Source organism: Populus alba, chromosome 11, assembly GCF_005239225.2.
Source record: "Populus alba chromosome 11, ASM523922v2, whole genome shotgun sequence".
NCBI lineage: Eukaryota > Viridiplantae > Streptophyta > Magnoliopsida > Malpighiales > Salicaceae > Populus > Populus alba.
In genome coordinates, this window is record NC_133294.1 from 17,927,716 (window position 1) to 17,943,544 (window position 15,829).

Sequence of the window (15,829 nt, forward strand, 5' to 3'; positions counted from 1 at the left end):
GTTGCAATAACAATTTGAAGCATAATGGCTAAATTCTTTGAAATTGTAACATTGAAGTTTTGATATATCATACCTCCAACTTGTCCAACTACCATGACCTCAACCTCTATTTCTACCATATCCTCTTGGAAAAGATTTTTGATTGCCATCACGTCCATCATGACTTTCATGGTTTTTATATGACCTGTCACCCTTTTATTCTACCCCTCTTTGAAAACCTCCTCCACTAGACTCATTTTTGTCCTTTAAACTTAGGAAGCGTTTGTCTCTGCGTTGCCAACTGCGTTTTGGCAAATTTCAATTTTTGTTTTTGCTAAAATTGAGTGACGGTTGTACTTTTTGGATCGTTTTGATGTGCTGATGTCAAAAATGATTTTTAAAAAATGAAAAAACATCATTTACATGTATTTCGGCACGAAAAGCTATTTGAAAAGCAACCGCTACCACACTGCCAAACACGCTCTTAGCTTTGCTTCCAATGCTTGTTCTAGTTATCTTCCTTCTCTTTTATTTTCAATCTTTTGCTCATGGGTTTAAAGAGAATCTATAAATTCTTCCACTGTCATCTCTTTTAAATCTTTTAATTCTTTTATTGCTACAATAACATGATCAAATTTAAGTCTATAGATCTCAAAACTTTCTCCATTACTCAAACATCATTCACCATAAAAAATTATCAAATACAAACAATATCATTGGTAAATTACAGTGATATTTACCGATGAAGTATTACCTTGCTGTTTCCTTCGATATTTATCGATGAAAAATTTATTTCGGTGACTACCAGAGGAATTATAGCTGGGAATGAATAAATGAAAAAAATAACATGTCATTATTACAGACATAATTATTGACAAAATATACTCGTTGGTAATACTTATTGGTGAATCTGTCAGTAATATTTAAATTATAACCTGACAACTAACCTCCCCTTTTCCCCTCCCCCATTTCTTATTCTTTCTTTTTATTCTGCAGAAAATAACACACAACATCCCCTTATTTTTTCACAAATCAAGCTCTTATCATCACAAATCTGGCTACACTAACACTCAATTTATTAGTATCCCTATTTTGGTTCAATTGTTTTTTAAAGATTCACCATATCAAGCAAAAATATGTTCTTTTTTTGTTTATTGTAAACCATTTTTAAAATGTTATTTTTTGATATTTTTATATAGTATATGTAGTTTGTTTGTGTGTGCATTTTTTTTTATAACTTTTTCCTATAGAAATTTGTTGTGTGAATGTATGATTTATACATGTTAGGGTTTGTTTGAGATTTTAAGAAATTATATTTGTTTGTCATTTGATGAAATTGAATTTAATTTTGTAACTTAGGTGTTTTATAATGAAATAAATAATGGCTTATTTACTGAGCACATTTCATATTTTGTTAATTTTATTGTTAAGTTGAAAATTTTGATATTTAGAGGAATTTGAATTTTTGAAGAAAATTGATAATGATTTAAGGATATTATTAAAATAAATTGAATAAATTTGAGTTAAACCATTGATAGCTAATTAGTTGGATACTAATAATTTGTTTAGTTCACATTATATATATATATATATATATATATAGGTTTCATATAAATCATTAATGATTGTTCTTAGATGTGTCAAGTTTCACTCGAAGGGCTGTGCAAGATAGATTATTGTAATGGGGTTGAAGGTTTTTATTAATTATGCACCATCTAATCTAAAAAATATTAGTGGAGGTGGTATTAGATGTCTATGTAAGACGTGTAAAAATAAAAAGTCTCAATCTAGTTGTTGTTATGATGTATTTTCTATAAAAAAGATTCATAAAAATATATTTATGGTTGGTTTGTACTTGAAGAACCATATGTTCCTTACGAAACCATAATAGAAAGAAAGACTAAGTCAACTTCTAGTTCTAACAACGTACATGAAGTTATAGAAGATAATAATAATTGTTATAAAAGTATGATTATGGATGGAGAATTCGAGATTAAAATTGATTGTTGCTATTGTTACTACGGCTACTCAAAGCCATTACTTATCCAAGTTTTGATACCACATTTGTTGAAGTTTTATACAAAGAAAAGTGGCAGAATCCTCCCACACAATGTCTTTGAACTCGATGCTTATTAATAATGGCTTACATAAAATAAGGCATAATTAATACATAATATTTATAGGCTTTAATGGAAAATTCTAGTGACGAAGTTTTACAAACCTCAAAAGTGCTAAACTAAATACTAGTTTGAATGTGTTTCAAATCCCATGCAAGTACTTTGTATCAAGTACTCTTGCTAATATTCATAAAACAAGTTTAATGCTCAATTCAAAAAAGATTCACTGGTTGTTCTGCATGGTTTATTCCATGGATATAGCTGGTATGATTCTTTTTCTTTGTAAATGATCAGATGTTGAACTTGTAGCTTCTGTGATAATGCGCTTTATCACAACCTAGATCAGGTCACTGACTTGATCATTCCTTACCTACTAAAAGTAAAAAATTTCTTTCTGAAAAGATCGAAGTTGTAGCTTATCATAATTTAATTAGATAATTTTTCCACCGGTAAAGTAGGCTCTACAGGGTAAAGCTTGATTGAAAAGCAAAAATTGTCACAAAAGGGAAACGTGTCTCCTTGTAGTTCAGACTGTGCTATGCAACAACCAAAATGGAGCACCGAAGTCACACACATCATACATCACACATGTCGAGCTGTTTAATAGAGACATGCCATATTATTTAGTTTGATGACAAGCTGTTTGCTAATGAGATTAGCACAGACTTGCACTTTTCTTTCTTTAGATTGTCCAAGGCCCTCCTTTCGTGACTGTGAAATCAACCAAAAAGGGAATTACCTAATAAGTTTACTAAGAAATAGGTGGATATCCATTGGCCAATATAAAGTTATATATATGTGCTTTGGAGGCATTTTCTTGTGGCAAAAAGAAGAGGGATAATACTTGTAGATGATATCATGATGCTGGACTGTATACCATTTCTAAAGAAAGAGCTTACATAAACCTACTTCGTTTTGTTTTTTGAAGGAGTGGCTACCTTCTTTCAATATATAAAGTTAAATATATGTGCTTTGGAGGCATTTTCTTGTGACAAAAAGAAGAGGAATAATACTTGTAGATGATATCATGATGCTAGACTATATACCATTTCTAAAGAAAGAGCTTGCATAAACCTACTTCGTTTTGTTTTTTGAAAGAGTGGCTGCCTTCTTTCAATATGATTATGCGGGTATTAGCATCAGAATAGGATTTGTTTTCATGGACTGACGCGGAAAAATATATGAGATCAACGAAAGCTAGCTGCATATGAATAACCCTCAAAGAAAGAATAGCATCTTAGAAAGCTCATGATATTGCTTCTGTTGATGATTGCTGGATGGAACAAAGAATATCAAAGGAAATTGAAGAAAAAACGTACAAACTGAATACCTAAGAGATGATCGATCTCCATCTCATTATTCAACTTAAAAATAAAGTTGGAATCCAAGTCATTATTCAACAACCAACTTGGTTCTTCCGTTCACCACCTAGAGTTCATTATCATCAGGCTCAATACTCACAAGCTGACAAGGTTCGCCACAAAAATCCATCTTTCTACTTTGTGATGATGAGATTCTTAAAAACATTTGCCTTTTTGTATATTTTAGAGGCACCACCAATTTGGAATAGGAATATATACTACAATGCCTTTCCACCTTGTCACTAAGGTGACAAGATCACTGACTAGCAAGAACATGGTCAATCTGCACAAGGATAAGCACGTGCTATGACCTGATTTAACCTTTCTACATTCATGCTGTAGACTTCCAAACAGTAGTCTAATTTCAAATCATCAACTAGCCTTAAGGATAATGATGCTAGCCCTAGATTCCTACTGGTTAATACTTCTTTAAGCCAACTGCTGAAATTCCTCTTAATTCTCTTTTAAGAAGGATAATGTTATACAGCAAGAGGCTATTTGCTGTCCTTGTATTGCAGAAACTGTAGAGACAGTAACCAGATTTTTGGGTGGTCTTTATTTATTTATTTATTTTTTATAATATTTGCCACTTCTAATTGCAGAGACAACTCAATCATTCATCAATTACATTCTTTAATTCACTGAAATTGTATTAAAATTTGTTTGGTGATTGCTCCTGGGATATTCTTGGCTTGGATCGGTATTATAAACATGCTGTGAATGTTCCTAGTATGCTATCATTTGATTTCCCTCCTTACTAATTCTAGTGTGATCAAGGGAGGGACTCGAACTTTAGATTTTCCCTCTGTCCCCTGCTTTTCAAAGTTCAGAACTATACTACTGCTGTCAGTTTAAATAATAGTTAAGCACCTTCCTTGTAAATTCTAGGTTAACTGTTGCTGCTGGCAACATATTAAATTAAGAAGCAAAAGACAAATTAATAAGTTTGGGGATTAGAACCAAGCAAGATCATGGATTTATGTATGCAATAAGAAAGAGGATACGAGAAAGCAAAGATATGAGTGGATGCATATACAAATATGGTTAAGAGTCCAATCAAAACTCTTTGAATATCTTCCAAATTCTCACCCTTTAGTTCAACCACTATCTTTTAATTTCTTTTCTTTTTTTTATTCTCTTTGATTTATTTCCTTATTGAAAGACTTTAAACAAGAGCGAACTTTGACTAGTCTTTCTAAGAATCAAGAACGCAAAGAAAATTATTTCATTTCAGCAATGACTCAGAAAGTTCATGCCTATCTCCATGCTTCATAGAGGTAGGGATATATAACAATATCCATGATCAAGAATAGATACGCGCAAGTTCAATTGAGGTCGTAGAAATATGAGAATTTTGTTGATTAATTGGTGTGAATATAATGAGAAAAATATGAACAGAATCCATAGCATATATCTATCTATCTATATCATATCATATCATATGTAATAGTAAATCATAATCAAATTCTAAATAAAATCCATTAAATATTCAATTTGGAGATTGAAATGACATATGGATTGTTAGATTGGGATGAATCCATTATTTAATGTATGTGATATGTCTATGTAGATATGCAATACAATAAAATCTACTACTAGATTTAATAGTTTTACTAACATAAATTTCTTTCGGTGTTTACACTACTATTTTGTTTGTGATTATTTTACTGAAGGAATTATAGACAGAAACCATTCGTCAGAATCACTAACACTCCGTTTTTAATTTCTGGTCTGTTAGTAAGTTCGTCGTTAATAAATTTACCGATGACTTTATAAATAGACCATGCATGTAAAAAAAAAAAATACATGTTTCAATCCATTGGTAATTTTCTTGGTGAGTTGCAGTGACATTTGCAGTAATTCTTTTTAAACTCTCTAAAACATACTGACGATATAATTTCATTGGTGATTTAACAGTTACAGGGGGGTTTGCTATAATTGTTTTTTCAACTCTTTAGAATATACTGACGAAATTATTTCATTGGTAACCCCGTCAATAATAATTAAAAAAAATAATATATTTTTAAAAATCTATTGAACAGAAATAGAAAATAATTTTGAAAAATAAATTTATATAAAATTCAAGTATTTAATAATCAATTATCTTAATATAAAAACCACATATTTGTTATAAATTTATACATTCAAATACAATGAAACTAGAATATAGGCGGCTCTGGAGAAGAAAGAGGAGGCTAGTTGTCTTTGGGACCGTGAGACCAATAAAGGGGTGCATATATGCCATCCATTTGTGATCTCATATTCATGACTATTCGATAGAGTTATTGATAATTCGTAAAGAGTTGTTCATATTTTTCATTGAGATGGGCCGTACATTCTTGCACTCTTTGATCTAACAAGGCCATGAACTTCAAAGACTGAGTGCTCAAGACCAATTGTGAGCACCCAATGGTTGAAATACTATGAGCCATTTGCTAATTCTCGACCATAGTATTAGAGAGTCCGTACAACTGATTTGTATAGGGTCCACTAGACGATCTTGTCTCCAACCACAAATCTTGATCAAAATCCAGATGGGTTGAAGGGTTGTTCCTGTATCTCTCATTCAACTAGCTATTACATGTCTCATGTAAATAAGAAAATAAAATAATTAAATTCAAATAAATAATAACCTAAGAAAAAAATGATTAAAACCAATGTACCACAAAGTGTTAAGCTCAGCTGTCGATGAACTGTTGCACCTTTTTTTGATAGTCATCACTTCGCACGTGTGTTTCCATAAAAAGCTTCATTAGGTTTGACTCGCGTTCAGGAGTCGTAGTCTGCAAGATGAAAATGTTGTTAGCTAAATATATTTATAAATAACAACAAATAAAAAAATAGATGTAATAAAAATAAATCTTATCATCTTCTTCGCAATGAAAATGAACGAAATGAAACTGCTAGTGTGCATGGTAACGAAACCATGTATTTGCCAGCTCCGATTCCCTTGGTATATACTGACAACATATTTCAGTTGGTGGTTATTAATATATTTAGTGATGGAAAAATTTGGTTGGTAAATATCATCGTAATACCGATAAAAAAAATCTATCGGTGTTCCCATTTATATTTATCAATTTTTTGATAATGATATTAAAACAAAACCCGCAAATGAAAAGCACACAAAAACATAAATTAATTAATTTAAATTCAACAAATTACAAAAAATAAAGAAATATATTTAATTGCTAAAGATTGTGTTAAACAAATAAAAGTATCATAAATTAAGAGCATTAAAAAACATAAATAGTACTTTAAATAACAAACCCAAAAAAACAAAGAAACATGGTAATTGCTAAGAAAATTGTACGTTAATTTTTTAATAAAATGCATGTTGACTATTTAACAAGGATACAATCTACATGAGATGAAAATACCATAAATTAAGCACATAAGCCATAAAATAATAAATTTAAACTCAATAAACCAAAAAAAGAAATTAACATTTTAATTCCTAAAAGATTGTTTGCTATATGATTGTTATCTAACAAAATCTTACCAAAGTTTTTAGCAAATATTATTAAATTAGCTTTGGTAAATCTTATGCCATTTTGGAAGTATTATTGCTTGTTATATTTTTAAAAAGCATATAATTTTCTAAAATAATAATAATAAAAAAACGCAATCACCAATGTAACAACCGGCTGTTGGCTTGTTAACAAGTAAAACAACAAATAATATTTGATTTTCGCGCGTGAAGGCCTCATTTGACCATTCCATAATCTTCTCCTCAAATTATTCTCCTATATATCCCTTAAATCCATAGTTTTTTGAAACAATTAAATTGTAATGGGTTTGATGACAAATCTTCATGTTGCCTAAAATGAATACATTTATAAGCTTTGTTCGTGGCAATAAAGCTATGAATAATTGAGAAGCGAAGTCTTTATAAGTCAATAATAACAGGATTTTATAATTATATAACATTATGCTTCCAACCCACACAACAACAAATGGAAGGGTCCACCAAACCATCTTCATGCAAGAACAGTGTAGAAGCTGCCTAAAAATCCATGTCAGAAGCTTTAAGGTTTCCAATATGATAGAATCACCATGCCACATGGGACTACTCTCCCAAATATTAAAATTTTAAGATTTATCTCTCCTTCAAAGTACCCTCCAATGGTATAAATAGACATGCTTGCTTTCTTTCTTTCTCGTATCATCTTCGGCTTTTTAGAAGCTATCTCTCAGTAAATTGTTTTCTTTTTCCAAAATGGATTTGGTACCTAAGGTGACAAGTTTCCTCACTTTGGTTTTCATTGCTCTATCCTCTTTGGAGCCTGTTGTCTGTATTAGACACTGGCAATTGTCTAGCCAGCCACTGGTAGACGAGCATCTTGTAACTAATTTGCCAGGCCAGCCAGATGTGAGCTTCAAGCACTATGCTGGCTACCTTACAGTCAATGAACAGAGTGGAAGGGCATTGTTTTACTGGTTCTATGAGGCCACTACTCATCCTGATAAAAAACCTCTAGTCCTGTGGCTTAATGGAGGTAAGCGCGTGTAACATAATATCATCACTGGATAGGCAGCTTCCATTTTTTCCTAATGTTTTTAGGTCAAAATGAAGTCCACATAAACCCCAAGAAAGAGTGATTACTATATGTAGTCTTTTTAAAATTAATGCCCCATTCAAATCTGTCCTTTCGGGTCAAAATAAAAAAGAGAGGCTGGTCTAGTTATTGCAGCATATCCTTCGTGGTGCCTCAGCCATCGTGCACGGCATTTCAGGATTTACTAGACAATAAAAGGAGTCCATATAGATGTTATAGGGGCTTGAGATCTACTATATAGTATATATAGTGGGAGAAACTTTAGTGATCCTCTAATATACGTTAATGTCTTCAAGGCCATATAGATTTGCACCAATCTTTTTTACCAAATCTATTCAATTCACCTATAATTTTATGTGCGTATTACAGTGGAAAAGGAAGAGCACATGCTCGATCGTTCATGTTGCCTGCTCTATAGACAGATCCCCATATTATATAAACAAAACCTCTGCTAATAAACAATTAAGGATATATTATCAAAATCTCCATTAATTCTTAGTCTCATAGTGGGGCTCGTTTTTCTCCCTCTTTCCACCTCATCCAAAGCAAGTTCTTTTCAATAACTACTTATTCTATGTTCTCTAATGAGGTGACAAGATGCTCCATGTTCCAGGTCCTGGGTGCTCTTCTGTAGGATATGGTGCAACACAAGAGATTGGCCCTTTCATAGTGGACACTAATGGGAATGGACTTAAAAATAATTCTTACTCTTGGAATAGAGGTATATATATATGCGAGGCCCCACAATCTTCTTTTTTCTCAACACAAAGACCAGCTTTCTGACTACAAAATATGACACGAGCATTTATGGTGGCCCTTTGCATAATGCTCCATTATATCTGATTAATTAGAAAACTTGATTTCAACATTCTTTGTGTCCATGATGATGCAGAGGCCAATATGTTATTCTTAGAATCTCCAGTTGGAGTTGGGTTTTCGTATTCAAACACTACTAGTGATTATAATATTCTGGGAGATGAATTTACTGGTGAGTTTCTTGCTGACTCGTCTGTAGAAATTGTGTTATTATGAGTGCTTTTTGGACCATTTTGATTTAGGTATCAACAGAAAATCTTGAGTTTTTTCCTACCTCTTTGCCAGCAAATGATGCCTATGCTTTCCTGCATAAGTGGTTTCTCCTGTTTCCATCATATAGATCGCGGGCGTTTTATATTGCAGGAGAGAGCTATGCAGGTATTTCACCTTGGCAATAATTTCCCGACTCGTTCTGATTAAACTCTAACCACACTGATGTTACTTTTTAACATGTATTAACAGGAAAATATGTTCCTGAGCTTGCTGAGCTTATAAATGACAAGAATAATGATACTTCCCGTTACATCGACCTCAAGGGTATTCTGGTATGGTCTTGTAACAAAATCTTTATGCATAACTTTCCTGCTTGTTGATAGTATTTGCTTAAGAACTCAGTGTTTTTTATGGGCGTTACAGCTGGGTAATCCTGAAACAAGTGACGCTGAAGACTGGAGAGGTATGGTGGACTATGCTTGGAGCCATGCTATCATATCAGATGAAACTCATAAGATAATCAGACAAAGCTGCAACTTTGACAGTAATGACCCATGGAGCAACGATGATTGTGCTGAGGCTGTTGATGAATTACTCAAACAGTACAAGGAGATAGATATTTACAGCCTCTACACCTCAGTTTGCATTGGTGATTCAGCAAGTTCAGATGATAAATTTACACAGATCATGTTTACGCGCTCATCCAAGATGGTAAATGATTTCAGATTTGCTGAATCCTGTTGGTATTAATCATTTCAGTGAAGTGGGAATATGGCCTTTTTGAATTTTCAAAATGGACTTATTTAGTTGTTTAATTGTTTTTGCTGGAGTATTCTGATGATGGAATTCTTCTACTGTAGATTAGTAACTATTTTAATCTTCACTTTTGATGAACTTTTGAAGTTCATGGGAATTGATACTTACTTATTTTTGAGGCAAAGTGTAAAGTGACGGTCTAACTGTCAAATTATATTTATCAGATGCCAAGGATTATGGGTGGTTATGATCCATGCCTTGATGAATATGCAAAAGCTTTCTACAACAGACCAGATGTTCAAAAGGCTCTCCATGTCAGTGATGGTCACCATCTCAAGAACTGGAGCATCTGCAAGTAATGCAAACTATCTCTATATTCTTCTCTACAACACCTATAACAACTTTTATTGTGTTTGTCCATGTTTTAAGTTTCACTGACACAAGGGAATTTCAATGGCTGCAAATTGAAATTCCAGTTAATCTTGTGAAATCCATGAGACATATATGAGTTTTTCTCAAAACTGAAAAATATCTGTTCTAATTTCTGGATTCAGCACTAAGATATTTGTTGAATGGTTGGAATCGAGGCCATCAGTTCTTCCTATATACAAGAAGCTGATTACAGCAGGGCTTAGAATATGGGTTTACAGGTTTGTATCCCTGCACTGTGGAGACAGTAATCAATGATTCAATGAAATATTCTTCATCACCCTCACATTATCCTTTTTGGATGGTTCAGTGGTGATACAGATGGAAGAGTTCCTGTACTATCTACAAGATACAGCTTAAGTTCTCTGGGCCTGCCAATCACCAAGGCATGGAGACCCTGGTACCACAAGAAGGAGGTATTTACTATCTACAAACACGCAAAAACCTGAACTAAACTAAATCAAACCTTATTCAGTTATTCCTGAAGTAGATCAATGACTCAATCTATATTTTTCAAGAAAAGAATTATTGACAGTATCATCTAGGTATCACTAACAAAGGGGAATAATTCTTGGATATTCAGGTCAGTGGTTGGTTCCAGGAATACGAGGGGCTAACATTTGCAACATTTAGAGGAGCTGGACATGCTGTGCCACTCTTCAAACCAAGCGACTCGCTTGCATTTTTCTCAGCCTTTCTTCTAGGAGAATCCCTGCCTTCTGTGAGATAAATCAGCTGTGTTAAGAACCAGCCATCTTGTTCCTCAAAGTTTTTTCTCATCATACTGCATTAGAGTGTCAATATACATATATAAATAAGAGAGCAAGATGCCTGTCAGCAAGTGTTTTGGGAGAACTAGACATAGAACATAATCTGACTCTTTCCTCTTTGGTTCCATTTTGTTGATGGTGGAGCCGTGGATTGAGGAGATCAATTTTGAGAATGTTTTCTCTATTTAAAAAGAATAAACTCCTCGTACGCAACACTTCAAATGGTAATCCAATTTTCAACCACATAAATTTTTTTTTTTTTTCTTTTTTCCTGTTAAGCATAAAAATCAATTTTAAAAAATCAAATAATTAATAAATAATTCATATTTGAACAACCACCGTCCAATTGCTAACCAATTAAACTAGAACTCTAGTTTAAGTACTAATGAATGTCTGTAAAACAAATTAAAAATGGCATGAAGAACTAAAGAGATATGGTACGATAAAGAGAGACAAGAAGTGAGAGAACATGAGATACTAGAAAGAGAAAGAGGAAGAATTTGTGTGTTAAGTGTGTTAGTGAAAGATTGAGATTTTGAAGGACAAAGACAGAGATGAAATATGGACAACGACATGGAGTTTTGAAGGTGACGTTCTTTGACAAACACATTCGAGATCAAGATTCCTTCAAAAGTCATGAAGGTTTCTTTCTTCATCTCTTTTATGGAAGTTTTTTCATGGAGCATGAGATCATTGATCGATCCAAGTGGCGTTTGTTCTTGGCATAAGGTTTGGAAAAATTCTGAAAGAAGACATTGATATCATTAACATGCGAGACTATTTTACTTGTCTCCCAAATGCTTGCTTATTTTTCATATGGAGGTTAAATTTGTTAGAAATCCTAAACTATAAGTGAGTTTTTAATGAAAATTCCTCCATCATTAAGCTATAAGATAAAAATGTGAGTTTGCACAAGGTAATTAATATATAGTATTATTTACAAAGTGGCCTCGATATTACTAGGGTCTAGTTGAGTGGTGGTGAAAGAAACAAAGGAGAAGAGAAAGAGGGAGAGAACGTTGTAAATTTGTTTGATGTACGTGGAAAATGATGAAGTAGACTAGGGTAATGTTAAGTTGGATGAGGGAAACCTTCATCCTCGTATATATGAATAATCTTAATGTCTAAGGATAATGTTGATGTGGATCGTTAAGATGGTAGAAATCGAAATATGAGGAGATGTGGGGTAATTTTAGGAAAAATGGGAACCTAGTAAGTGTGATATTAAAACTAGGTTTCTATAAATGGCAGAAGAATGATTGGACGTCGTTCTTGTGTTAATAAAGTTGAAGTTTTCGAGGAAAACGATGGTGCGAGTAAAATTTTTTGTTTTTGTTTTTAAAAAAGTTTTTTTTAATTTTTTTTTATTATATTTAGATCATTTTAATATGTTAATATTAAAAATAATTTTTTTTTAAAAAAAAATAATATTATTTTGATATATTCCAAGTAAAAAAATATTTTAAAAAAATAATTATTACTGTATTTCTAAATACTCTCGACAGTAACTATGAAAATAAATTAGGGTTAAATGAAATTGAATTGATTAATGATCATGAAAATGTTATTAAAGCTAGAGAGAAGTATAAAAAAATTATTGGAAAGCCAGAAAAAGAAGAAGAAGATTGATGGGAGGCCATCTACGAAGCATATCCATTGGTGAAATGAAAGGTGTTCATGAACAAATTAGGGTTCATAATGTTAGTGAAGATGGGGATGAAACAATTCATATTCTTGTTATCATTAACATGCGAGATAAGTATATTTTGGCTGACAAATACTTGCTTAATTTTCATGTGGAGGTTATATTTGTAGAAACCATAAATTGGAACATGTTGGTAGTAAAAGTGAGTTTTTAACGAGGAATCCAGAATCATCTAATGGTTAATTAAAAAATTGAATATCCAAAGAACATTATTGTTAACCAAAACTTATAATGCTAGCTATTTATTGTAATATTATAATTATAAAATTGTTCTTGCATAAAAAAAATTGAATTAGCTCACTATGGTACAATTATCTTTTTTTTTAAATTATACAGGGTAAATTAATCTTTTTATTTTTTATACATAATAAAATTACATGATTGTCCCTCAAATAAGAAAATAACTTACCTTACATTTAGGAACATTTTAGTCTTTTTAATTTTTTTAAAATAGTTGAATGATTTTATTACATCTAAGGAAAAATTCCAGTAAACTCTCTTCCAGGACTCTTTAGTTATTTTACGATTTTTTTTTTTGGTTAATATCAATGAGACTCAAAGGTAATTTTTGTATTTATTAATTATTATTGAAAAAAAAAATTGATGATGCATGGTGGTAGGTTGACAACCCCTTTGCCTTTTGTGCAGCGTATGTAAGGTTGTCCGTCATTGATTTGATTGTCTCAACACCTTCATAGCAGCGGTATTTGAAAGGTCTCAGCGTCCCTTCTGTGATGGGATGTGTGTGCATCAACTCACCTCCGATTTTGTCGACAATCATTTCTTCACCCCCTTCTTCTCTCTCTCCAGAGCCAGACCCTTCAAAATGCTAAACTAGCCCTTTCAAATATTTTTCCTTAACATTTGGTACATGTCCTTTCTATTATTATTTATCTTATTTTGAACATTCTATAAAATTAATATTCCTTTTCAATTTCACCCCTCTTCTATTTTTTATCTTTCAAATTTGGTTGTTATTTTTTTTTGTTATTAGTTTTGTTTGATAACATTTTTTAAATTGTTTTGTTTTTACAATTTCATCCTACTTAAGTTTTTTTTTTAATCAAATTTGATCCTCACTGGTAATTGTTTTTTTCAATTCCCCCCGACCCCTTCTATTATTTTTTTAACTTTCAAATTTGGTCTCAATTTTTTTATTGTTATTTTTATTTTGTTTGGGATCATTTTCTCAATTGTTTTTTTTCCTTACAATTTCATCCCTTTTAAGTTTATTTTTCCTGTCAAATTTAATGTTTATTTTTTTGATTGATAGTTTTTTTCTTTTTACTTTGGTAATTTTTTTAAATTGGTATTTTTTTTCCAATTTCATTTTTCAACATTAAATTAGTTAGGAATTAAACTTCTTGAATGAGTTTGGGTCTAGGATTATATGAGTTGCAGAATTTTAGATATTAGTCTAAGTTTAGAAGGTTTGCTTGATTTTTTTCCCTTTCTTTTAATTCATGTTTTTTAGTTTCATCATTTAACATTTATCCAATTACAGACTAGGATCTATCATTTTTATTCATTTTTTGTAGAACATTTTACTTATCTTTTAAAAGACCCGGTTATCTTGGTCTTTTTCTTTGTTTTTTTTATTTGTTGAGTTTTTTTGTCCAATTTTTTAAATTATTTTATTTTATTTTATCCTTCAATATTTAGAATGATGTTTTTGAATAATTTATAAAATTAAAATTTCTTTTCAATTTCATCCCTTTTAATTTTTTAATATTTCAAATTTGGTTTTCATTATTTTAATTGCTATTTGTTTTATTTAAATTATTTTTTTTTTTCAATTTTATCCTTATTTTTTTAAAAATTTTTAATTTTCATTTTTTTATTGCTTTTTTTTTTTTTACTCTAGATTTTTTTTTTAAATTGTTATTGTTTTATGGTTTTATCCTCAACTTTAAATTGTTATTTCATCATCAATATTAAATTGGTATAGGATTCCAATGGTTTCAAGTTTTTAAGGTTAATCCTAAGTTCAGGAGATTCGCTTGGGTTTACTTGTATTTTTTTTTCAATTTCATCTTTCAATATTTATTCAATTATAGTTTGGGCTCTGCTTATTTTTATTTATGTACTTTCTATATTTATTAGTGATTTTAAAAATGACTTGAGTTTTCAGGTCTTTTCTGAAATTTCTAAATTGATATTTTATTTTTTATTCTATCCTTTAATATTAAATTAGTTGAGAACTTAATTTCTTTATTCAGCCCGAGTCTAAGATTTCATGGGTTGCGAGTTTGAGAAATTAGCCTAGATTTAAAAAGTTCTCTTGAGTTTGCTTGATTTGTATTTCCTTTTTCTAAGCTCATATTTTTTAAGTTTCACCGTTTTAGCACCTATATTATTAGCGAATTATACTACATTGTTTTTTTTTATCTACATTCTGTAGGATTTTTTGTGAATTTTTAAAATTGACCTGTATTATCTATGGTCTTTTTTTTTTTTTTTGGTTGAATTTGCTTAATAAAATTTTCTAATTCAATTTTTTTATTCAATTTTATTTTTCAACATTATATTGTATATCGGTTGGGAATTAATTTTCTTTTTTAGTTTCATCCTTCAAAGTTGAGGTTTTTTTTTTTAATATTTGGTTTTATGATTTCTAAAGTTTTCTCTATATTTCATTTATCCTGTTCATCACTTAGATCGTTTGGCAGGCTGGCTTAGTTAATTTTTACGATCGTTTTTTTTATTATAAAAAAATAACATCTTTTATGTGTTTTCCTTATACATTAAATTTTATTTTAAAATTGAGTTTCATAATGTTTTCTATTTTTTCTTCTATTTTAGTCATTTCATTCACATGATTCACGTTCATAAAGTTTGGTTGGCTTGTTTGGTTTGCTTTGTGTTTTTTTAATCCTTTTTTTTTATTGACCTTCTTTTAAATCTCATCATTCTATGTTAAATTTGTTTGGAATTGAATTTTTTTTTTTTTTTTTTTTAGTTTATCTTGATTTCATGTTCTGAACTTGTATATTTGGTATACTGCTCAAGTTTATTCAACTCAATTTTTTTTTTTTTTATTTTTTTTATATTTGATTGGCTTGAATCTTAGTTCAATCATCCTTTTCATTTCTTTAACCATTCTTTTTTTTGGTTATCATGATTT

The 15,829-nt window shown here is 30.8% G+C and overlaps 1 protein-coding gene across 2 annotated transcripts; it reads left to right on the forward strand.

Moving 5' to 3' along the window:
- The first annotated feature begins 7,615 nt into the window (after positions 1 to 7,615).
- On the forward strand, positions 7,616 to 11,215 carry LOC118031680 (serine carboxypeptidase-like 31). 2 transcript variants are annotated; one of them, XM_035036183.2, is made up of 10 exons: positions 7,616 to 7,956; positions 8,630 to 8,737; positions 8,909 to 9,004; positions 9,118 to 9,210; positions 9,295 to 9,377; positions 9,469 to 9,756; positions 10,026 to 10,156; positions 10,356 to 10,451; positions 10,541 to 10,646; positions 10,814 to 11,215. In XM_035036183.2, the coding sequence occupies exons 1-10, from the start codon at positions 7,677 to 7,679 to the stop codon at positions 10,958 to 10,960; spliced, it is 1,428 nt and encodes a 475-aa protein (XP_034892074.1). In that variant the 5' UTR covers positions 7,616 to 7,676; the 3' UTR covers positions 10,961 to 11,215. The 2 variants fall into 2 exon arrangements, with proteins under 2 accessions (XP_034892074.1, XP_034892075.1); XM_035036184.2 differs by lacking the exon at positions 8,630 to 8,737.
- Positions 11,216 to 15,829: the final 4,614 nt, after the last annotated feature.